Source organism: Lithobates pipiens, unplaced genomic scaffold (genome assembly GCF_037356315.1).
Source record: "Lithobates pipiens isolate NorthernLeopardFrog02 unplaced genomic scaffold, aLitPip1_a1.2 Scaffold_18, whole genome shotgun sequence".
Taxonomy (NCBI): domain Eukaryota; kingdom Metazoa; phylum Chordata; class Amphibia; order Anura; family Ranidae; genus Lithobates; species Lithobates pipiens.
The window spans coordinates 215629007-215653720 of record NW_027507758.1 but is presented as its reverse complement, the minus strand read 5'-3'; the positions used below and the strand labels follow the sequence as shown (position 1 = coordinate 215653720).

General features: G+C 52.2%; 1 protein-coding gene across 1 annotated transcript in view; it reads right to left on the bottom strand.

The window, feature by feature from the left end:
- The window catches only part of CEBPZ (CCAAT enhancer binding protein zeta), a 310453-nt gene that overhangs the window by 99225 nt on the left and 186514 nt on the right, over window positions 1–24714 (bottom strand). Inside the window, exon 9 of the mRNA XM_077486559.1 lies at window positions 12281–12347. Within this exon, the coding sequence (XP_077342685.1) occupies window positions 12281–12347 (67 nt within the window). The remainder of the gene's footprint in view (window positions 1–12280; window positions 12348–24714) is intronic.

Sequence of the window (24714 nt, the reverse complement as noted above, 5' to 3'; positions counted from 1 at the left end):
CCATCAGCGCCCATCCGTGCTGCCCATCAGCGCCCATCCGTGCCACCCATCAGCGCCCATCCGTGCCGCCCATCAGCGCCCATCCGTATCACATATCAGTGCAACCTATCAGTGCCATCAATGCCACCTCATCAGTGCCACCTTATCAGTGCCCGTCAGTTCAGCCCCATCAGTGCCCATGAGTGAATGAGAAAACGTACTTATGTACAAAGTTTTGTAACTGAAACAAAAACAAAAAATTTGGTTCAAAATTTTCTTAAATTTTTTATTTGTTCAGCAGAAAATAAAAATTCCAGAGGCAATGAAATACAACCAAAAGAAAGATCTATTTGTGGGAACAAAATTATAAAAATTTAGTTTGAGTACAGTGTAGCATGACCGCGCAATTGTCATTCAAAATGCAACAGCACTGAAAGCTGAAAATTGGTCTGGGGAGGAAGATGTATAAGTCCCCTGTATTGAAGTGGTTAAAAAAAAAAAAAAAAAAAAAATACTTTACAATCACTTGAAGCTGGAAATTGATTCCATTACTAAAACTTGAGCATACGGAATAAGGAATCACCACCTGTCTGCTCCAGTTTTAGTAGTTCGTCTCGCTTGTTCACTTAAAGCGAGAATTCCAGCATGAATTAAACAAAAAAATTTTAAGTCAGCAGTTACAAATACTGCAACTGCTGACTTTTAATATAAGGACCCTTAGAGTCCATTCACACAGGGGCAACACGACTTGTAGGCGACTTGAGTGAGGCAATTTGTAGGCGACTTGAGTTAAGATCACAGCGCGACTTGGGACGACTTCAACACGACTTGTGATGACTTCAACCTGACTTGGGACGACTTACAAGTCGCCCCAGGCCAGGCGACTTTTGCCGTGGCCAAGCAGAGAATGAGCTCAAGGGGGAACTCCACGCCAAATTTCTGAAAAAAATTTGGCGTGGGTTCCCCCTCCGAGAGCATACCAGGCCCTTAGGTCTGGTATGGATTCCAAGGGGAACCCCCTACGCCGAAAAAACGGCGTGGGGGTCGCCCCCAGATCCACACCAGACCCTTATCCGAGCACGCTACCCGGCCGGCCAGGAAAGGGGGTGGGGACGAGCGGGCGGCCCCCCCCTCCTGAGCCGTACCAGGCCGCGTGCCCTCAACATGGAGGGGGGGCGTGCGGCCCACCCACCCCAAAGCACCTTGTCCCCATGTCGATGAGGACAAGGGCCTCTTCCCGACAACCCTGGCCGTTGGTTGTCGGGGTCTGCGGGCGGGGGGCTTATCGGAATCCGCGAGCCCCCTTTAATAAGGGGGCCCCCGGATACCGGCCCCCCACCCTATGTGAATGAGTATGGGGTACAATGTACCCCTACCCATTCACCTGTGAAAAAAAGTACAAAAAAAAACACAACACAGGGAAAAAATATTTTATTGCACAGCTCCGGGGGTCTTCCGTCTTCGGGGGTCTTCTCGCCGGACTCCTCCGCTATCTTCTTGTAGCTCTTTTGCTAGCGGAGGAGTCCGGCTTTCTTCCTCGCCGCCGGCCTCTTCTCCCGACTTCGGGGGTCTTGTCCCCCTCTTCGGTTCTTCTGCCGGGCCACCGTGCCTTCTTATAGCTCTTTTACAGGCGGTCTTCTGTCGCCGCCGCCGCCTTCCGTTCTTCTCCTTCTCCTGGAGATGTTGACTCGACGAGCTCTCCGGCCGCAATGCCAGGGACGCGCTGAGCTGCCACTTATATAGGGACAATGGGGCGGTGTCACATGGGTTGATGTCACATGGGTTGGTCACATGAGTTGATGTCACATGGTAAGGGGGCGGGGAAGAAGGAGAAGAACGGAAGGCGGTGGCGACGGCGGCGACAGAAGACCGGGCCACCGCCTGTAAAAGAGCTATAAGAAGGCGCGGTGGCCCGGCAGAAGAACCGAAGAGGGGGACAAGACCCCCGAAGTCGGAAGAAGAGGCCGGCGGCGAGGAAGAAAGCCGGACTCCTCCGCTAGCAAAAGAGCTACAAGAAGATAGCGGAGGAGTCCGGCGAGAAGACCCCCGAAGACGGAAGACCCCCGGAGCTGTGCAATAAAATATTTTAACCCTGTGTTGTGTTTTTTTTTGTACTTTTTTTCACAGGTGAATGGGTAGGGGTACATTGAACCCCATACTCATTCACATAGGGTGGGGGGCCGGTATCCGGGGGCCCCCTTATTAAAGGGGGCTCGAGGATTCCGATAAGCCCCCCGCCCGCAGACCCCGACAACCAACGGCCAGGGTTGTCGGGAAGAGGCCCTTGTCCTCATCGACATGGGGACAAGGTGCTTTGGGGTGGGGGGGCGCACGCCCCCCCTCCCCCAAGGCACCCCCCCATGTTGAGGGCACGCGGCCTGGTACGGCTCAGGAGGGGGGGGGCCGCCCGCTCGTCCCCCACCCCCTTTCCTGGCCGGCCGGGTAGCGTGCTCGGATAAGGGTCTGGTGTGGATCTGGGGGGACCCCCACGCCGTTTTTTCGGCGTAGGGGGTTCCCCTTGGAATCCATACCAGACCTAAGGGCCTGGTATGCTCTCGGAGGGGGAACCCACGCCAAATTTTTTTCAGAAATTTGGCGTGGAGTTCCCTCTTGAGAGCTGATAATTCTGTCAGAGTCGCCTCCGTATAGACGGAGATCCGACTTGGAGGCGATCTCCATTGAAATCAATGGGTACCGGTCGCCTACAAGTCGGATAGAAGTAGTACAGGAACCTTTTCTGAAGTCGGAGCGACTTCAGTAGTGTGCATTAAGACGGCTCTCATTCACTTACATTGCTTTTTAAATGTTGTCCGACCTGAGGCGACTAGGGGCGACCTGAAGTCGGATCAGGAGTTGCCCCTGTGTGAATGGACTCTTACACAGAAGTGAGAGGAAGAAGATGTTTGACAGGTATCCGCTCCCCAGAAAGGTGCCAAATGTAGCACCGGGGGGATGAGGAAGCAGATAAGGGGAGCTTCCACTTTTGGGTGGAACTCCGCTTTAAGCTTTGAAAATACATCTTAGAAGCTGATTGGTTACCTTGCACAACTGCTCCAAATTCTGGCTACACCAGTCTTACCAGTACAGTCTCCTCTTAAATATTTTTCTTCCTGGCAAATACTTGTAGTTACTGCATGTCAAATGCTATGTCATTTCGAATTTTAGTGGTCGCAAGCCTGTGAAAATGTCTGTCATATGTCAGTTTGTGTTTAACCACTTCAATACAGGGCACTTTCGCCCCCTTCCTTCCCAGTCCAATTTTCAGCTTTCATCGCTCTAGCGCTTTCAGTGACAATTGCGCGGTCATGCTACACTGTACCCAAATGAAATTTTTATAATTTTGTTCGCACAAATAGAGCTTTATTTTGGTGTTATTTATTCACGACTCAGTTTATTTTTTGCGATATAAGCGCAAAAAAAAAGCGGAAATTTGGAAAAAAAAAACAATATTTTCTTTTTTTTATTTTAAAAGAAATCCAATAAAATCAAATTTTGTCACAAATTTAAGCCAAAATGTATTCTGCTACATGTTTTTGGTAAAAAAAAAAAATCTGTTAAGTGTATAATGATTGGTTTGTGTGATCACGGACATATGTACGCAAATGATCACGTACATATGTGTGCAGATAATCATTGGGACATGTGATTTTAGTGGGACATATGTGGGGGACATGTTTTTATTATTAGGGACATGTGTTTTTATTATTTGGGGACATGTATGTTTTGGGGACATGTGTGTTTATACTGTGTGGTGTGTTTACACTAGACTGATGATCAGTGAGTAAAAAGCTGTAAAAAAACAGCTCATACTCACTGATCATCAGCCGGCTGCAGCGATCTACTCTCCTCTCCTCAACGATGACTTCTGTGTGAGGAGAGGAGGAGCCGATTGCCTAGCAACCGGCTGTTTGTTTACATCACATGACGGCCGTGATTGGACACGGCTGTCATGTGATCAGGAGGGCCAATCACAGAGATCTCCTGCCGATCTGAGATGCGCCGTGTCCGGGTGACACGAGCACATCGGGATCGTGCCGCTGCGCGGGCACATGCGCGCGCGATCCCGCTCCTTCTGAAGGACGTTCCTGGACGTCCTGTCAGAAGTAGACAGCTCCCACCCAGCCGTATATGTGCATTGGCCGGGTGGGAAGCAGTTAAGCAAAATCCATGTTGTTCTGTTAGGACCGCAAGCAACACAGGCTGCCGTGACGAGGCCTTGCAACTTTCACATGCGTTTGCAAATGTGTGCTAACTAAACCCCTACTTTTAACAGACGGTTAGACAGGTTAATTTGGTTGCTCAGCAGATTGGTTGGTGAGTTGAGCTATGGAATTGTTTTGGTCTTACACGACTTTTAATATAAGGACACTTAACTGTCCCAGGAGCCCGTGATGTTGACACTCGAAGGAGACCTGTTGATCGGCTTTGGGTTTGCAGGCTACGGCATCCTTACTAAAGGAAACCGGAAGTAAAGCCTTGCGGCTTCACAGCCCATTTCCTACTGCACATTCTCAAGTCGCGCTGCACTTTCTGAATGGTCCTGCTGTCTTCTGGGACCTGTGTGTGCCTCCCAGAAGGCAGTTGGGGGGCGGTGTAAATAACATAGGGTGGCAGCTCCCTTACACAGAAGTGAGAGGGATCAGATGTTTGACAGGTATCGGCTCCCCCGAAAGGTGCCAAAATGTAGCACGGGGGGTAGGGGTTGGGTGGAACTCCGCTTTAAGCTTTGAAAATATAAACTAGAAGCTGATTGGTTATCTTGCACAACTGTTCCAAATTCTGGCTACACCAGTCTTACAAGTAAATTCTCCTGTTTTTTTAAAAAAAAATGTTTTCTTTTTTTCTTCCTGGCAAATACTTGTTACTGCATGTCAAATGCTAGCTTTGTCATTTGAAATTTTAGTGGTCGCAAGCCTGTGAAAATGTCTGTGTCATGTTAGTTTGTGTTTAAGCAAAATCAACGTTCTAATTTTAGGGTTACCTTAAGAATTATGCAAATAAAAATAGAAGTTTTTTACTAACTGTAAAAAAAAAAAAAAAAATTCTCTGAAGTTCATCGACTGACACGGCAGCTCTTCTTGACCTTAGGGTTATATCACCCCTTTAGGAGAGGACTAGGCAGAAAGTGTTAAAAACAGCAACACTTTCACAGTACTGCCCTGCGGGCGGTCCTACTGGCTATAACCCCTCACACTGCAACCAGCAGCTCAGTTTGTCAAAAGCAGTACCACAGAAATAGGAGGGGTGGGTGCTGTGTCCGTCAATGAACTTCAGAGAAAAGGATTTTATGGAGAGTACAAAAATCCTATTTTCTCTATCGTTCATTGATGGACACACCAGCTCTTCTTAACCTTAGGGACGTCCCCAAGCAATGTCAAAGAAACGAGGTGTGGGAACAGCAAACAATAACTCCACCCAAAACAGCCAGAGCTCCTCAAGGTAGGAGTGCAACCTTAAAAAGCCGCCTGCAAACAGATACACCTGCAGAGCCCGGTTCACGTCCAGGGAATGCAAAGCCACCTCTTTAGGGTGTGAGAGCAGAGGACATAAGGATGGAAGCACAATGTCCTCATTTAGATGAAAGGCCGAAACAACCTTTGGAAGAAACAAAGGCTGCAGACTCAGCACTGCCTTATCCTTGTGGAGGATCAAGTAGGGAGACTTGCAAAACAAGGCTGCCAATTCAGAAACCCTCCTGGCAGATGTAATTGCCACTAGAAAGATCACCTTCTGAGAGAGTGTCAAAAAAGGAATGTCCCTAATGTTTTCAAATGGCGGTTTCTGAAGTACCAAAAGCACCAGATTCAAATCCCACTGAGGTAGCAGTGGCCGGATCGGAAGGGGCCACATGTCGAAACCCCCTGAACAAACGTACTCACCAATTAATGAGCTGCCAAGAGTCGCTGAAAAAAAGACAGCCAAAGCTGATATCTGCCCCTTAATGGTGCTTAATGCACGTTTTTGATCCACTCCTCTGCAAAAACAGCAGGATCCTGGAAAGTGAATATGTACGCGGACCCCACCCAACTCCTCACACATGGAGATGTAGGCCTTCCATGTACGATGATAAATCTTCTGAGAATATGACTTCAGTGCACTCAACATCGTGGATATTAATCCAACAGACCTCGCTCCCTTAGCACCTGGCTTTCAACAGCCACACCGTTAAAGCCAGTGACTGTAAAGCAGGATGAAATATTGGACCTTGCAAAAGAAGATCCTCTCAACGGCAGTTGCCAAGGAACATCTGCTACTGTTCATACTATGTCGGCGTTCCATGGACGCAGAGGCCAATCTGGAGCAATCAGAATCACTGGGATCCCCTCGGCCTACACTCTGCGAAGCAGACGTTGTAGACGTCTGAGTGGGGGAGGCATAAATCAGCCGATAATGCCCCCATGGAGCCACCAATGCATCTGACAAGTCCACCCAGGGATCTTTTGACCTGGCCACAAACCTCTGTACCTTCCGATTGAGTCAATAAGCCAGGAGATCCACATCTGGCATGCCCCACCAGGCAAAGGAGCCGAAATACATCCGGATGTAGCGACCATCCCCCTTGGTCCAGCATCTGATGACTTCGGTAGTCCTCTTGCCAGTTATCTATGCCCGGAATGTACACAGCCGACACGCACCGCTCTGCCCACCACAGGATATATGCAACCTCCAGTGCTGCAGCCAAGCTCCTTGATGGTTAACATATGCCACCGCCGTGGTGTTGTCCGACTGGATTCTGACCAGATGACCCTGCAGCCTCTGTGACCATGTGGAGAGGCACTTGCCGATTGCCCGAAGCTCCAGCATATTGATCGGCAGGCGGAATTCCTCCTGGGTCCACAGACCCTGGGCTGACTGTACGCCCCAAACTACCCCCCAAACGGTCAGGCTGGACACCATTGTGATCACTGTCCAATGAAGAGGAAGGAACGACTTCACGGACCAAAAGGTCTGGTGACCTCAGCCGCCACAGCAGGGAAGGGAATCCCTGACTAGCTGGCTCACCTGAATTTGACAATGCAGGGACGACGAGCATACAGTACCGCCTCCAAAGTGGCTACCATGAGACCCAGGAGTCGCATGCAAAAACGCAGCAACGTCTGCAACTTGTCCGAAGGGAGAAAGACACTTGCCTCCGGAGTCCAGAAGCAAGCCCAGGTACTCCAGGCGTTGAGTTGGCACCAACAGACTTCTGTAGGTTCAGTACCCAATTAAACTCCCGAAGAGTTTGCATGGTGATTGCCACATCCTTCCTTAATTCTGAGGTGGAATCTGCCCTCAGAAGGAGTTTGTCCAGGTAACCCACGATTGCAATCCCTCGCTGCCTCAGCAAAGCCAAAATTGGGGCTAGCCTCTTGGTGAAGACCCTCGGTGCCGACACCAGGCCAAAAGGGAGAGCTACAAATTGGTAGTGCTCGTCCCGGACCGCAAATCGCAGAAATCTCTGATGCTTGATGCATATGGGGACATGCAAGTATGCGTTCTTGAAGTCCAGGGATGCCAGAAAAATCCCCGATGGAGTGCAGCAACCACTGAGTGAACTGATTCTACCCTGAACCTTTGTACTTTCACAAAACGGTTGATGGCTTTGAGATCCAGGACCGGACAGACCCCTTCCTTCTTTGGGACAAACAGATTGGCGTAGAACCCCTGAAACCTCTCTGGTGTTGGTAAAGGTACTATCACCCTGCACAGCAGCAGGTCCTGTACTGCCCCAAACAGATCCTCCCGACGAGCCGGAAGATGATGACGGTTGGAGGGAGAAAAATCTGTTTGGCGGACAAGAAAGACTATCTTGTACCCTGAGGAAACCAGTTTGCAGACCCACTGGTTGGAAAGTAGGGAGGTCCACCGAGCTGCAAACTCCCGAAGGCGACCCCCCACCCGAGAGTCGGGCGGAGGCAAACCTTCATGCGGTAAAAGATTTGTTCGCAGGCTTGTTTGGCTTGCGAAACCAGGGACGCTTTTGTCCTTCAGCAGGCACCCTGAAGGGCTGGGAACGCTTACCTGCCGACCCGGGCAGACAAAAAATGTGCTTCTGAGCGGAAAAGGAGGGCCCTTGCCTACGGTGTGGCTCCTTACCTTTCCTGGACTGTGGGAGCAACGTACTCTTACCCCCAGTAACATTCTTAATAATGTCATCCAGCAAGGCTCCAAATAGCCTCTCAACCTGGAAGGGCAAGTCCACCACTGCTTTCTTAGGTGCATGGTCTGCAGACCAGCATTTCAGCCAAATCAGGTGACGTAGCACTACTGCTGATACCGAGGCTCTAGAGAGCAAGGGGGGTGTGTATCTAAGGCCGCATCACAGACATACTGAAGGCCCTGCACCAACTGGTCTGCCAGCTCCACGCAGACCGGGGAAGCCTGTTGCTTCTCCAATTCTCGGTGTAACAATTTAGTCCATTCAGTCAACATCTGCGATACCAGGGCAATGCTGACCCCACCATGGTCAACATGGATCGGGCAACTGCCTCGGCTCTTCTGTCGGCAGGGTCCTTGAAAGTAGGAGTCGCTTCCACCGGAATCATGGTTACTTTATTTAACCTGGATACCGGGGGGTCAACAATCAGAGGAGATGTCCATTTCTTCAGGAAACTAACCTCAAAGGGGTTAGCACCACCACGCATTTCAGCACCGAAAAGGCCCACTGGGGTTTTCCCCATGCCTTGTAAATAAACTTATCAAAATAAGTTAGGTAAGAAAACACCTTAAGCATGCGGGCCGGCTTGTGGGACCTGAAAGGGACCAACACCTCTGTAGATGTCCCTGCCGTATCCTCCATTTTTAGGGTATCCCGCACTGCTGTAATAAGTGCTCCTACAAGCGTCTTTTCCTGCGCTGATCCGGACACGGAGTCATCTTCACTGTCCGAGCGGTCCTAGTCTGCATCCTCCAATACATCAGAACAGGGGCCGCCAGTCACAGCGGGGTCCAAGTCTGAATCAGATCTTTCCCCAGAAGATGGTGGGGGAGGGGGCGTTTTTTACCCTGCTTGCACCTGCATGTCACTTCCAGCCTGGCAACAAAGGCCACCAGGACCGCCGACAGATGGTCCATAGGCACCGGAGGTGCAGGGGAACCAGTTGCAATCAAAGGGATGTCTGGGGAAGAAGCGCCAGCTTCTGACGCCATGCTGACCCACACTCGCCTGTCATCACTTAGGGTCCTAAGGCAAGGCACCCAAAATTCCACCCTCCTAGCTGCACAGACTGAGGGCCACTCTGCAGGACTCACCAGCCTGGCCCAGGTACTGCGCTGTGCTGCTCTCCCCGTGCCATTCACGAGGTGTCTGTGTGGAAGCGTGCTGTTCTAGAAGGAAACAAGTGCCCAGTGCTAGAGGTAAAACCACCTGAGGCTACTAGAAATTGGCCGCCGGTTGCCTCAGCAAAAAAAGGTCTGAGAGCACCAAGAAAATGGCCACTGAATTACTAGAAAATGGGTGAAGGTTAAGAAACTAGCTGTGGACAACACAAAATGGCCGCGGACGCGCGGCAGCCTCCCACATGGCTCATACAGCAGACACCCACCGCGGCCCAGAAAAAAGGGAAGAGGATGAGCTGACCCCCAACACCCAGCGCAGCCCCGTGCCAGGACCCAGAGCCTCCCACGAGGACCCCCGGCCAGGTACGTGCACTGTACCCCCATGTGCCCAGTCAAACAGCGGCCCATAGCATGCGGAGGAGGGAAAGGACAGGGAGAGTGAGAAACCCCCTAGTCAACCTCCCGGGGAATGCCCAGCTGCTCCATCCTGCCAAGAAAGGTGGAACCATACTTAGTCCTCCTGCAGGAATTGCTGGGCACATTCCACAGACAGACCCATCACCCGAGCAGTACGGGGTGGCTGCCAGCCATGGCACACTGTGACACAGACAGATATAGCCCGGTCATATGTGCACCCCGGAGCATATAGCTCACCGGCCACCCCTGGAATAGATGGGGCATGTTGTGGCCAAGCCAGTGCTCAGCTAGTGCCTGCTTACGCTCGATGGCTAGGCTGGGGAGACAAGGATCTATATTATCCAGCCTGTCACCCAGCCCGGCTGTTTATTGTAGATCACAGGAATCAAAAATGCAGAAAAAAAGAAGAAGAATACATGCCCAGGACCAATGGTCCCACTGGGAGCCAGGTTGTTCTCCTATACTAGGCAGCAAAAAAAAAAACGGAGCTGCTGAATGCAATGTGAGGGGTTATAGCCAGTAGGATCACCCCCTGGGCGGTACTGTGCAAGTGTTGCTGTTTTTAACACTTTCTGCCTAGTCCTCTCCTAAAGGGGCAATATAATCCTAAGGTCAAGAAGAGCTGCTGTGTCTGTCAATGAACGATAGAGAAAAGGACATTTTTGTTTTGTGTGCATTCCAAAGTGGAAAATGTAAACACATTCTCATCAAAATGTGAAGTTTAAGTTTAGAATACATTCCATTATGGTACATAATTATTGCAATTAAAGAATAACCTTTTAGTCAAAAGGCTTTCTTGATTGTGTGTTGAGGTAAATGTCTGGAGATGTGTAAATGACATAAAAATAGTGTTAGGAAAAATACAAATCTACTGCCAAATCAGAGCTCTATATGTTCTTGAAAAAATATGTATACTACCCTAGGGCAGGTATCACTAAATGGTAGACCGCGGTCTTCAGACGGACCACATGACAGTCCTAGCTCCGCCACTTCCCCCACATCATCCCTACACAGCAGAAAGAAGATAGAAGGTTCGGCATGTCTAGACAGAGGGCAAGAGCTGCCCAACTTTTCAAGTTAACAAGCCTGTGAATAGTTGAAACAATCATCTGTGAGTTAACATGAAAAGGGCATGGGGAGTTCCTGCCCCCTGTTCGGGCACGGCGCACGTTCTGCCTTCTATCTGTTGTGTAAGGTGGGATTGGAAAGGTTGGAGGAGGATTGTGATTATCAGGGGGAAATACAATGTAAGGGAGAGGGCATTCACATAAAGAGTGGTTTACAAAGAAGGAATGTGAAGAGGACTGGGATACAAGAAACTGTGAAAGGGAGATAGCTGTAAAGAAGATTGGAATACAAGAGGGGGGGGGGGGGCAGTGAAGGGAACTGGGGTGCAAAAAGGGGGGCTGCAGAGGGAACTGGAATGCAAGGAAGGAGGGTTGTAAAGGGGACTGGAATGCAAGCAAGGGGGGTTGTGAATGGGTCTGGGATACAAGGAGGGGGGATTTAAAGGGAACTGGGTTACAGGGAGGGGGGCTGTGAAGAGGACTGGGATGTAAGGAAGGGGGGCTGAGAAGGGGAGTGATATGTAAGGAGGGGGGCTGTGAAGGAGACTGGGATGCAAGGAGGGGGGCTGTGAAGGAGACTGGGATGCAAGGAGGGGGGCTGTGAAGGAGACTGGGATGCAAGGAGGGGGGCTGTGAAGGAGACTGGGATGCAAGGAGGGGGGCTGTGAAGGAGACTGGGATGCAAGGAGGGGGGCTGTGGAGGGGGCTTGGATGCATGGAGGGGGGATATAAGAAAGAAAGACTAAGGTGTTAAGGAAGGGGGGCTGTGAAGGGGGCTTGGGTGGATGGAGGGAGTGCTGTGAGTGACAGAGGACAATGATGTGAAGAGGAGGAGGACTGTGATGTTAGGCGAGGGCTGTGGATACTGATGTAAAAGGGGAAGGTCAGAAGAAGGGAAGAGGTTGATTGGAGAGGAACTTGAGGATTAGACTAATTGGTCGAGTGATGCGAACCTTACCCTTTGGTGGGTAAGGTCGACGTACCTTTCTTTTCTCCCTCTTCCCTGTCCTCTTTTTGTTCCCTTTTTTTCTTTTTCTCCCCCTTTAAGGGAGGAGAGGGGAGGAGGGGAGGGAGGGGGATTGCTATGGGGAATTGATAATGTTTTGTCTATAAAATTGGCAGGAATACATTATGTTGTTTCTTTTTGGTGTTGTCCAATAGAACATGTGGTGGTTAGAAAGTGCTCTGTATATGTAATGATTACTAATAACCTATGTTTTGTATTTTTGCAAAGAAATAAAGAATTTAAAAAAAAAAAAGTAAAGGGGTAAGGTGCATGATGTGAAGATGTGTGGAGAGCGCAGACACAGGGCCTTGATGTAAAGGGGGCTGTGATGTAAATGGGGACTGTATTGTAAAGGGGGCTGAGATATAAATGGGGGACTTGGATGCAAAGGGGGGTGGCTGTATTGTAAAGAGGTGGCTGCGATGTTTACATCACAATGTGCAATGTAATGTAAAAAGGGGACAATATTGTAGAAGGGTTCTCGGTATCCAACCTATATTTTAACCTGCTGTATGGGGAATTTTTAGGCATCATGCAACCATCTTCTTACCTGTGAAAGAAAACTTCATCAGCTGGTATTTCATCTTCCTCTTTTTCAAGGAATGTAGAACTGTTAACTAAAATAAACACATTTTCATTTAGTATCAAGTAAAGGAAGTAAGTCTTTAATTACTGCAGCAGTTATGCAAACCAAATTCTTAAAAAAAACAAAAAAATAAACTGTTTATGAAATAAAATCCCATACTCAAGAATGTAAATAAATAATCTAGGATAGTTGAAATAAACTGATATTTTCAAGGTGTATTACAAGAAGCAGACACAAGCACAGCCTAATCTGATCAAAATGCTGCACGGGGGGGAGGGGCACTCCACTCCGGCTGCACGGGGGGGGGGGGGGGGGGGGACGGCACTCCACTCCGGCTGCACGGGGGGGGGGGGGGGGACGACACTCCACTCCGGCTGCACGGGGGGGGGGGGGGGACGACACTCCACTCCGGCTGCACGGGGGGGGGGGGGTTGGGGGGGGAGGGGGGGTGTGACACTCCACTCCGGCTGCACGGGGGGGGGGGACACTCCACTCCGGCTGCACGGGGGGGGGGGGACACTCCACTCCGGCTGCACGGGGGGGGGGGGGACACTCCACTCCGGCTGCACGGGGGGGGACACTCCACTCCGGCTGCACGGGGGGGGGGACGACACTCCACTCCGGCTGCAAGGGGGGGGGGGGCTTTGGGGGGGGTGACACTCCACTCCGGCTGCACGGGGGGGGGGGGGACACTCCACTCCGGCTGCACGGGGGGGGGGGGGGCGGACACTCCACTCCGGCTGCACGGGGGGGGGGGGGGTTGGGGGGTTTTTGGGACACTCCACTCCGGCTGCACGGGGGGGGGGGGGGGGGGTTTGACACTCCACTCCGGCTGCACGGGGGGGGGGGGGTGGGGGATTACACTCCACTCCGGCTGCACGGGGGGGGGGGGGGGGGGTGGGGTTGACACTCCACTCCGGCTGCACGGGGGGGGGGGGGGGGATGGGGTTGACACTCCCACCTCCGGCTGCACGGGGGGGGGGGGGGGTGTGGTGACACTCCACTCCGGCTGCACGGGGGGGTGTGGTGGACACTCCACTCCGGCTGCACGGGGGGGGGGGGGTGGACAACTCCACTCCGGCTTGCACGGGGGGGGGGACACTCCACTCCGGCTGCACGGGGGGGGGGACACTCCACTCCGGCTGCACGGGGGGGGGGACACTCCACTCCGGCTGCACGGGGGGGGGGACACTCCACTCGGCTGCACGGGGGGGGGGGGGGGGGGCTGGGGGGACACTCCACTCCGGCTGCACGGGGGGGGGGGGACACTCCACTCCGGCTGCACGGGGGGGGGGGGACACTCCACTCCGGCTGCACGGGGGGGGGGGGGGGGGACACTCCACTCCGGCTGCACGGGGGGGGGGGGGGACACTCCACTCCGGCTGCACGGGGGGGGGGGACACTCCACTCCGGCTGCACGGGGGGGGGGGACACTCTGCACTGGGGGGGGGGGGGGACACTCCGGCTGCACTGGGGGGGGGGGGGGGGGACACTCCGGCTGCACTGGGGGGGGGGGGGACACTCCGGCTGCACTGGGGGGGGGGGGCACTCCGGCTGCACTGGGGGGGGGGGGCACTCCGGCTGCACTGGGGGGGGGGGGCACTCCGGCTGCACTGGGGGGGGGGGGCACTCCGGCTGCACTGGGGGGGGGGGGCACTCCGGCTGCACTGGGGGGGGGGGGGCACTCTGGCTGCACTGGGGGGGGGGGGGGCACTCTGGCTGCACTGGGGGGGGGGGGGCACTCTGGCTGCACTGGGGGGGGGGGGGGCACTCTGGCTGCACTGGGGGGGGGGCACTCTGGCTGCACTGGGGGGGGGGGCACTCTGGCTGCACTGGGGGGGGGGGCACTCTGGCTGCACTGGGGGGGGGGGCACTCTGGCTGCACTGGGGGGGGGGGCACTCTGGCTGCACTGGGGGGGGGGGGGACACTCTGGCTGCACTAGGGGGGGGGGGACACTCTGGCTGCACTGGGGGGGGGGACACTCTGGCTGCACTGGGGGGGGGGGGGACACTCTGGCTGCACTGGGGGGGGGGGACACTCTGGCTGCACTGGGGGGGGGGGGGACACTCTGGCTGCACTGGGGGGGGGGGACACTCTGGCTGCACTGGGGGGGGGGGACACTCTGGCTGCACTGGGGGGGGGGGGACACTCTGGCTGCACTGGGGGGGGGGACACTCTGGCTGCACTGGGGGGGGGGGACACTCTGGCTGCACTGGGGGGGGGGGGGACACTCTGGCTGCACTGGGGGGGGGGGACACTCTGGCTGCACTGGGGGGGGGGGACACTCTGGCTGCACTGGGGGGGGGGGACACTCTGGCTGCACTGGGGGGGGGGGACACTCTGGCTGCACTGGGGGGGGGGGACACTCTGGCTGCACTGGGGGGGGGGGGACACTCTGGCTGCACTGGGGGGGGGGGACACTCTGGCTGCACTGGGGGGGGGGGGACACTCTGGCTGCACTGGGGGGGGGGGGACACTCTGGCTGCACTGGGGGGGGGGGGGACACTCTGGCTGCACTGGGGGGGGGGGGACACTCTGGCTGCACTGGGGGGGGGGGGACACTCTGGCTGCACTGGGGGGGGGGGGACACTCTGGCTGCACTGGGGGGGGGGGGGACACTCTGGCTGCACTGGGGGGGGGGGGACACTCTGGCTGCACTGGGGGGGGGGGGGGGACACTCTGGCTGCACTGGGGGGGGGGGGGACACTCTGGCTGCACTGGGGGGGGGGACACTCTGGCTGCACTGGGGGGGGGGGACACTCTGGCTGCACTGGGGGGGGGGGGGACACTCTGGCTGCACTGGGGGGGGGGGGGACACTCTGGCTGCACTGGGGGGGGGGACACTCTGGCTGCACTGGGGGGGGGGACACTCTGGCTGCACTGGGGGGGGGGGACACTCTGGCTGCACTGGGGGGGGGGGACACTCTGGCTGCACTGGGGGGGGGGGGGACACTCTGGCTGCACTGGGGGGGGGGGACACTCTGGCTGCACTGGGGGGGGGGGGGACACTCTGGCTGCACTGGGGGGGGGGGACACTCTGGCTGCACTGGGGGGGGGGACACTCTGGCTGCACTGGGGGGGGGGGGACACTCTGGCTGCACTGGGGGGGGGACACTCTGGCTGCACTGGGGGGGGGGGACACTCTGGCTGCACTGGGGGGGGGGGACACTCTGGCTGCACTGGGGGGGGGGGGACACTCTGGCTGCACTGGGGGGGGGGGGACACTCTGGCTGCACTGGGGGGGGGGGACACTCTGGCTGCACTGGGGGGGGGGGACACTCTGGCTGCACTGGGGGGGGGGGGACACTCTGGCTGCACTGGGGGGGGGGACACTCTGGCTGCACTGGGGGGGGGGGACACTCTGGCTGCACTGGGGGGGGGGACACTCTGGCTGCACTGGGGGGGGGGACACTCTGGCTGCACTGGGGGGGGGGACACTCTGGCTGCACTGGGGGGGGGGACACTCTGGCTGCACTGGGGGGGGGGACACTCTGGCTGCACTGGGGGGGGGGAGACACTCTGGCTGCACTGGGGGGGGGGGACACTCTGGCTGCACTGGGGGGGGGGGACACTCTGGCTGCACTGGGGGGGGGGGGACACTCTGGCTGCACTGGGGGGGGGGACACTCCACTCTGGCTGCACTGGGAGACATTGGCTGGCTGCATCTGATGGGCACTGGTGAGGCTGCATTGATCTCCTGTACCATGTCCTCAGTCTCTGACCGTCTCCTGTACCATGTCCCCAGAAAGATGTCGGGTGATCCCTCTGAAATAATTGTTGGCGACTCAAGTAGTCTGCCTGCCATATTTTCTATGCCTGGAATGAAAAATTCCAGATAGGCAAGGAATGTTGTGTCCTGCCCAAAACTAGAACATTGATTCCACCTCTTTTGGGCTGCACAACTTCTCGTCCCCCCCCCCGCCGATTGATGTAAGCCACAGCCGTGGCATTGTCGGATTAAATCCCGACAGGGCCAATCCCGTAGTCTGACTGTCCAAGATTCTCGGGCCAGACGTACTGCCTGAAGCTCCAAAATGTTGTTAGGCAAGGTCCTCTCAACTTGGACCATCTCCCCTGGATCAAATCTTCTTCCAGGACTGCTCCCCAGCCTAGAAGGCTGGCATCTGTTGACTTTCCAGGATACTGGCAGAAAAGATTTCCCCTTTTGGAGGTTGCTGGATATCAACCACCAATTTAGGCTCTGACATATGTCGGGAGCCAAGCGTATTGGAAAATCCAAAGCCTGAATCTTCTTTGTTCCAGACGAACAGCATGGGGTTTTGTAGCAGTCTTGAGTGAAACTACACATAAAGAACGACCTCGAAAGAGGCAACCATTTTCCCCAACAATCTCATGCACAGCCGAATGGAAGGATTTTTCTTTGTTTTGATAAGTTGAATGAGTCCTACAATCAAACTGATTCTTGTCTGGGGAAAGAATACCTTCTTCTGTACGGTATCTATGGCCAGCCCCAAGTACTGTAATCTCCTTGATGGATTTAAGGAGGATTCTTCTAGGTTGAGTATCCAACCCAGAGATTCTAGGTAATTTACAGCTGTGATCAGACTTCTGGTTTAGACCTGAGACTGAATGATCTATTAGAAGTAGATCGTCAAAATAGGCTAGGACCGTTATGCCTTGAGCCCTTTATCTGGCTAAAGAAGGTGCCAGAATTTTTGAGAACACCCGTGGTGCTGTGGCTAGACTGAATGGCAGGGTCACAAACTGAAAATTATGATTTTCTATTTCGAAGCGCAGAAATTTCTGGTGAGCGGCACGTGGAGATATGCATCTTTCATACTGATTGAAGCCAAAAACTCCCTTTCTTGCAGGATGGAAGAACCAATTGGATTGACTCAATGCAAAAGAATTGGATATTTAGGTGAAAATTCTAATCTTTGAGATCTAGAATGGGTCTTACCTCTCCGTTTGGTTTTGGAATCATGAAAAGGTTTGGATAAAAACTTGTGCCCTGTTCCTCTAAGGCAGTGATGGCGAACCTTGGCACTACAGATGTTTTTGAACTACATTTCCCATGATGCTCATGCACTCTGCAGTGTAGTTGAGCATCATGGGAAATGTAGTTCCAAAACATCTGGGGTGCCAAGGTTCGCCATCACTGCTCTAAGGGAACCTCTGATTTCACCAACGGGGATAATAGATGATCCAGAGCTAGAGAGAGACTTTTTTCTCTGGGAACATTTGATCTTAGAAAACGAGGAGACGGAAATTCTCGGAAACTAGTTTGTAACCTAGAGAAACTGAATAAGCCACCCATCTGTCTTGATATTGTTCCTGCTGGATCTTTGAAAATTGCAGGAGCCTTCCCCCCGTCCGAGTGAGCAGGGGCGCCCCTTCATAAGGAGGCTTTAGCATTCTGCTTTGTGGGCTTTCTGCCCCAAGATCTCTTTTGACCCTGGTGCTGACCTTGGGGTTTTCCCCTTGAACCTGACGGTTGAGACTGTCGAGACTGCCTAGAGGCTGATGCCCCTGACAAAGGTGAGGATGCACGCTTCAAGGAGGTTTGGATGCATTTTATCCAGTTCATCTTCAAATAACCATTCACCAGGAAGGGCGAAGAGTTTTTTTAAACGGTGCTTCGGCTGACCAATTTTTCAGCCACAGAACTCTGCGAGAATGCACTAATCCAAGCATAAGCCATAAGGATTGAATGATAGACTCTTCATAGCATCTACTGTGAAAACATAGTGCGTCTGATTCACTAGCCCATTGCTGGGCCTGCTTATCAGGCAGAATCTTAAGTATCTCCACAAACTGTTCCTTAATGGACTGAGATACACCAATTGCCACAAGAACTGGCTGCGCTACTGCACTTGCTAAAGACATATTGCTTTTGGAAAGAAGTTCTAACTTTTTATCTGTTGGATACTTTAATATTAGCGCATTATCCACCGGACACGTGAGACTTTTGTTCACTGAGGCAATTGCAGCATCCATTGCTGGAACTCCCATTTCTTATAGAAATCCTCTTCCATAGGATAAAATGTGGAGTTTTTCATAGGAGAATATTGTTTATCCGGATGTTCCCATTCAGAATACATAAGCTTTTTTTACCATGAATGAATGGGAAAAGCATCCCCAGATGGGGGGAGGTTTTAATGATCCCAAACCAGAGGTGGGTTCATCAAGAGCCTGCATTGCAGGCAGCAAAAAAGGTTTGAACGAACCAAACTAGTAAGATAGTGCACAAGCAACCTGTCTTGCCATGTTACTCCCTCTATATTAGGATCTATTGTGAAACCATTGACCCTTTAGAACCCTTTAGAGGAGTTCCTGGTCCCTTTTCCACTCATAGCCTGAAGCACAAAAGCAGAGGCACTACCAAAAAGAATGTACACTGCTAGGTTATAGTCCAGCGCTATAAGCTGCTATTAATACCCAGCTTGGTAAAGTAATAATGGGTCAAAGGGAACATATCAACAGAAAGATGTCAGGATGAAGGGACCAGGCTCCCAGAAACAATTGTTGGCGACTCAAGTAGTCCACCTGCCAATTTTCTATCCCTGGAATGTAATTTGCCGATAGGCAAGGAATGTTGCTTTCCGCCCCAAGATAGAACATAATTCACCTCCTGTTTGGATGCACGACTTCTCGTATCCCCTTGGTGATTGATGTAAGCCACAGCCGTGGCATTGCCAGATTGAATCCTGACAGGACAATTTCGTAATCTGAGAGCTCAGGCCTATAGGGCCAGACGTACCAACAGAATATCTAGAATATTGATGGGTAAGGTCCTTTCTGACTTGGACCACTTCCCCTGGACAGAAGCCTCTTCCAGGACTACTCCCCAGCCTAGCTGGCATCCGTTGTTGCCACTTTCCAAGATACTGGTAAAAAGTATTTTCCCTGTTGAAGGTTGCTGGATATCAACCACCAATTGAGGCTCTGACGCACCTCGGGGATAAGCGCATTGGAAAGTCCAAAGCTTGGACCTTCTTATTCCAGGTCGACAGAATACTGTTTTGCCGCAGTCTTGAATGAAACTGCACATAAGGAATGGCCTCGAAAGAGGCCACCATCTTCCATAACAATTTCATGCACAGCCGAAAGGAAGGAATTCTCTTTGTTTTTACAAGTCAAATCAGTTCCTTTATGGAGCTGATCCTTCCCTGGGGTAAGAATACCCTCTTTTGAATGGAATCTATAATCAGCCCCAAGTACTGTAATCTCCTTGATGGGTTTAAGGAGGATTTTTCTAGGTTGAGAATCCAGCCTAGGAATTCTAGGTAGCTTACGGCTGAGATTAAACTTTGGTTTAGACAGGTGACTGACTGATCTACTAAAAGCATATTGTCTAGGTAGGCTAGAATTGTTAAATCCTGAGCCCTTAACCAGACTAAAGGAGGAGCCAGGATCTTCATGAACACTAGCAGTGCGGTGGCTAGACCGAACGGCAGAGACAAAAACTGAAAATTACGTTTCTCTACCTCAAAGCGAAGAATGAAGAACTTCTAATGAGCGGGAAAAATTGTCACGTGGAGATAGGCATCTTTGATATCGATTGATGCCATAAATTTTCATCCTTGTAGAATGGAGACAGCCGATCGGATTGACTCCATGCAAAAGGAACGGATATTCAAGTACAGGTTTAGATCCTTGAGATCTAAAATGGGTCTTACCTCCCAGTTTGGTTTTGGTACCGTGAAAAGGTTTTAATAAAACCCTGACCCCTGCTCTTCTGTGGGAACCTGTGATATAGACAAGAGATGATACAGAGCGAGAAAGACTTCCCTTTCCCTGGATCTCTGGGAACGTTTTTTTTTTTTTTTTAAATCAAAGAGGAAATGGGAATTCTAGTTTGTAACCTAGAGAAATTGAGGAAGCCACTCATCTGTCTTGACAATGTTCCTGCCAGACCTTTGAAAATTGTAGAAGCCTTCCCCCACTCGAGCAAGTGGGGGTGCCCCTTCATAAGGAGGCTTTAGTATTCTGCTTTACGGGCTTCCTGCTCAAAGTCCTCTTTTGGCCCTGGGACTGCCCCCTGAGGTTCCTCTTGAACCAGATGGTGGAGGCCGTCAAGTCTGTCTGGAGGCAGATGCTCCTGGCACTGGAGAAGATGCACATTTTACCAGTCTTCTTTACTGGTAAAAAAAAATAACTTTGCCCATTAGAAATTCTTTGGATATACTTATCCAGATCGTCTGCAAATAACCGTTAACATGAAATGGGAAACTGGCCATGAACTTTTTACATGGCACTTCAGCTGACCAATTCTTCAACCACAGGACTCTGCGCATATGTACCAGCCCTAGCATAAGCCGCGAGGCTTGAATAATAGAATTTTTCATAGCATCCACTGTGAAACACAGTGCCTCTGATATGCCAGCCAATTGCTGGGTCTGCTGATCAGGAATAATCTTGAGTACCTCTACAAACTGGTCCTTTATGGAATGAGATACTCCAATCGTCGCAAGAGTCTGCGGCACAACTGAACCTGCAAGAGCAAAGTTTTTAAAAAGAAATTCCAACTTTTTATCTGTTGGATCCTTCAACATTTTCGTATTGCCTAAAGGACAAGTCAGGTTTTTATTTACCGAGGATATAGCCGCATCAATTGCTGGAATCCCCCATTTCCTATCGAATTCCTCCTCCATATGATAAAGTATAGAAAATGTTTGTTTGTTTTTTGGAGGAAAACCGGAGTTAGACTTACTGGTAACTCTTTTTCTAGGAGTCTTCCAGGACAGCCTTTGAGATATAGGGCTCCTCCCTCCGGGACAGGAAACACGTCAAGCCAATCAAATAAAAGGTGTGGTCCTCCAGGCCCTCCTCAGTTTTACTCCAAGAACCGCCGGAAGGCTCTGAAAGACATAACACACTAACAATCACGTTAGTACACATCCTCACCACTTAGTCCAACTTAAACAACTTTGGGTGGGAAACCAGGCTGTCCTGGAAGACTCCTAGAAAAAGTTACCGGTAAGTCTAACTCCGGTTTTCTCATATCGTCTTCCAGGACAGCCTGAGATGATAAGCAAGGAGCTCACCTTGTCAGGGCGGGACCACTGCCTGGAGGACCTTACGTCCAAAAGTCCGCTCTTTATCAGACCATAAATCCAGACGGTAATGTCTTGCAAACGTTGAGTAGCTGGACCACGTTGCTGCTTTGCAGATCTCCTCCGGAGAGGCTCCAGCCCTCTCTGCCCACGATGCGGAAACCGCCCTTGTAGAGTGTGCCTTAACTAAGGGTGCCTGCTTCCCCTCTAACTCATAGGCTTTAACTATCGCCATTCGTATCCACCTGGCGATAGATGCTTTGGACGCCTTGCAGCCCTTGCGGGCGCCCGAAAAATTAACAAAAAGTGAGTCTGACTTCCTGAAGACCCTAGTGGCTTCTAGAAAAATTAATAGACTTCTCCTGACGTCTAACAAACTTAAAGATCTCGCCTCATCCTCGTCTGAGGTTGAGAAAAAAAGTTGGCAAAATAATATCCTGTGTCCTATGAAAAGTGGACACCACTTTAGGAAGAAAACTAGGGTCAGTCTTAAGTACTACCCTGTCCTCTAAAATTAACAGAAATGGCTCTCTGACCGAGAGCGCCTGTAGATCACTGACCCTTCTAGCTGACATGATCGCTATCAAAAACACAGTTTTTAGTACCATCCACTTAAGTGATGCTCCCTTTAATGGTTCAAATGGATCTTGGGTCAAAGTCCTAAGAACCAAGGCCAAATCCCAAGTAGGACAGGTCTTCATTCTCACAGGCCTGGATCTAGATAAAGCCTTGAAGAAGTTCCTGACAAAAGGATTCTGCTGAAGGGAGGACTGAAGGAAAACACTTAAGGCCGCCACCTGTACCTTTAGAGTGCTGATAGATAGGCCCAGCTCTACCCCTGCTTGTAGAAAGTCTAGGACTGCCGGGACCCCAGGACTTGCAATCCCCTGTTCTCGCAACCAGGAATTAAACCTCTTTCCTACCTTGGCATAAATTGCCCTAGTAACTGGTTTACGGCATTCTAACAAGGTCTTAATCACTCTTTCTGAGAAACCCTGTGATCTTAAGATCTGTTCCTCAGATACCAGGCCGCAAGCTTGAGCCTCTCTATCTGAGGACACAGGATCGGCCCCTGGGAAAGTAAATCCTCCCTGACTGGTAGAAACAGCGGAGGATGAACAGCCAATCTCTTTATGCTGGCAAACCAGGGTCTCCTTAGCCAAAAGGGAGCCACTAAAATGAGGTCCGTAGCTTCCGAACGGAACTTCTGCAGGACCTCCGCCACCATCCTTACAGGAGGAAAGGCATAACACAGGCCGAACAGCCATGGATTGGCAAGGGCGTCTATCCCCCTGGACCGATCCTGTGGGTGAACCGAAAAAAATTGCGTCACCTTCCTGTTGCCTTCTGTTGCAAATAGGTCTATTTCTGGCCTTCCCCAGCATGACACAATCTCCTCGAACACTTCTTTGTTGAGGGACCACTCGTCCTGACCTATCTTCTGGCGACTGAGAAAGTCGGCCAGCAAATTCTGAGTTCCCTTCAGGTGAATGGCTGATATTGAGGACAAGTTCTTCTCTGCCCAGCAGAAGATTCTGTCCACTATTACCTGCAGCGCAGGGCTTCTGGTTCCCCCTTGCTTGTTCAGGTAGGCTACTGCTGCCACATTGTCTGAGCGAACTTGCAGATCCCTGCCCTGTAACTGGGACAGGAAGGTTTCTATAGCCTTCCAAACTGCCAGAAGCTCCTTCTGGTTTTAGGAACGACCTGTCTCTAGGTTCGACCAGGTACCTTGGGCTAAGGTTCCCTCTAGGTGGGCACCCCAACCCAGCGCACTGGCATCGGTCGTGACCACCACCGTAGCTTGTGGGGACCAGGGAAGACCCCTGTCTAGGTTGACCTGGGCCCGCCACCACCACAGAGACCTCCTGACTGCCGAGGATAGGGGCATAACCTGATCCAGGCTCTGCTGCCTGCCATCCCAATAACGGAGCATGAGTCTCTGTAAAGGACGCTGATGATGCCTTGTCCAGGCCACCGCTGGAAAGCATGATGTCATCAACCCCAGGACTCTCATAACCTCCCTGATCTGGGCTTCCCGACCAGATTGAAGCTGGGCTACCGCCTGTTCTAGCTTGCTGATCTTCTCCTCCGGAAGAAATACTCTCATTTCCACCGAAGAAATCCTGTATCCTAAATACCGGACCTCCTGTGAGGGGGTCAACTAGGATTTTTCCTGGTTTATCAGCCACCCCAGTGAGCGCAGGAAAACCAAGGCCTCCTGTACATCCTTCTGCAGCTGTTGGGCCGACTGGGCTATAAACAGTAGATCGTCCAGATATGGGATCACTGTTATAGCCTTGAGCCTTAATGGGGCCAGTGCCTCTGCCAGAACCTTTGTAAAGATCCTTGGTGAGGCTGAAAGCCCGAAGGGGAGAGCTCGAAACTGGAGGTGTAACACACCCGTGTTCAACCTCACCGCCAACCTGAGAAACCTCTGGGATTCCCGATGAATCGGGATATGCAAATATGCATCCCTGAGATCCACGGTGGCCATGTGACAGCCCTGAAACAGGAACTTGGTTACCGAGAAGATTGATTCCATCCGGAACCGCTTGTATTTTATGAACCTGTTCAGGGGGCGGAGATTCAGTATTAGCCTGAACTTTCCCGAAGGTTTCTTTACCACGAATACGTGGGAGTAAACCCCCAAGCCTCGTTCCTCCAGAGGCACCTGTACCAATACTTCTTGGTCCACCAGATCCCCCAGAAGAAGACCCAAAGCCTCTGCCTTCTCTTGGTCCCTTGGTAACCTTGTTACTTGAAAATTTGGGAGGGGAACTGAACCAAACTCCAACCTGTAGCCGTTAATTATTACATCTCGAATGAACGGACTTTCGGTGGAAGCATCCCATTGTGGGAGGAACTTCCCCAGTCTTCCTCCCACCGGGACGCAGGAGTCACTGGTTTTTAGGGGAGGGTTGAGGAGGATTGAATAAGATTCCTCCTCTGCCCCTTCCCTTGTGACCCGTCCAATGCTTTTTGTGGCGAACCTCTCTTTCCTGCAGGTTCTGCTGCCTAGGGCTTTGAAAAAGGCGTTTCCCCTCAGGTCTCTTTTTCCTTTCTGGGAAAGCTTTCTTCCTATCCTGCGTGCGCTCTAACGCCTCTTGCAGGCCGGACCCGAACAAATGATCCCCTGAAAAGCGTAATCCACATAACTTCAATTTTGAAGCTGCGTCCCCTGACCAGGTTTTAAGCCAAACGGCCCTTCTGGCAGCGTTCACTAGTGCTGCAGATCTAGCAGCCAACTTGACTGATTCTGCAGAGGCATCGGCCAAAAACCCCACCGCCTGTAACAGTAGCGGAAAAGACTTCAACAGCTGTTGCCTAGAAGTGCCCGCAGAAATATGTGATTGTAAATGTGTAAGCCAACACTCTAG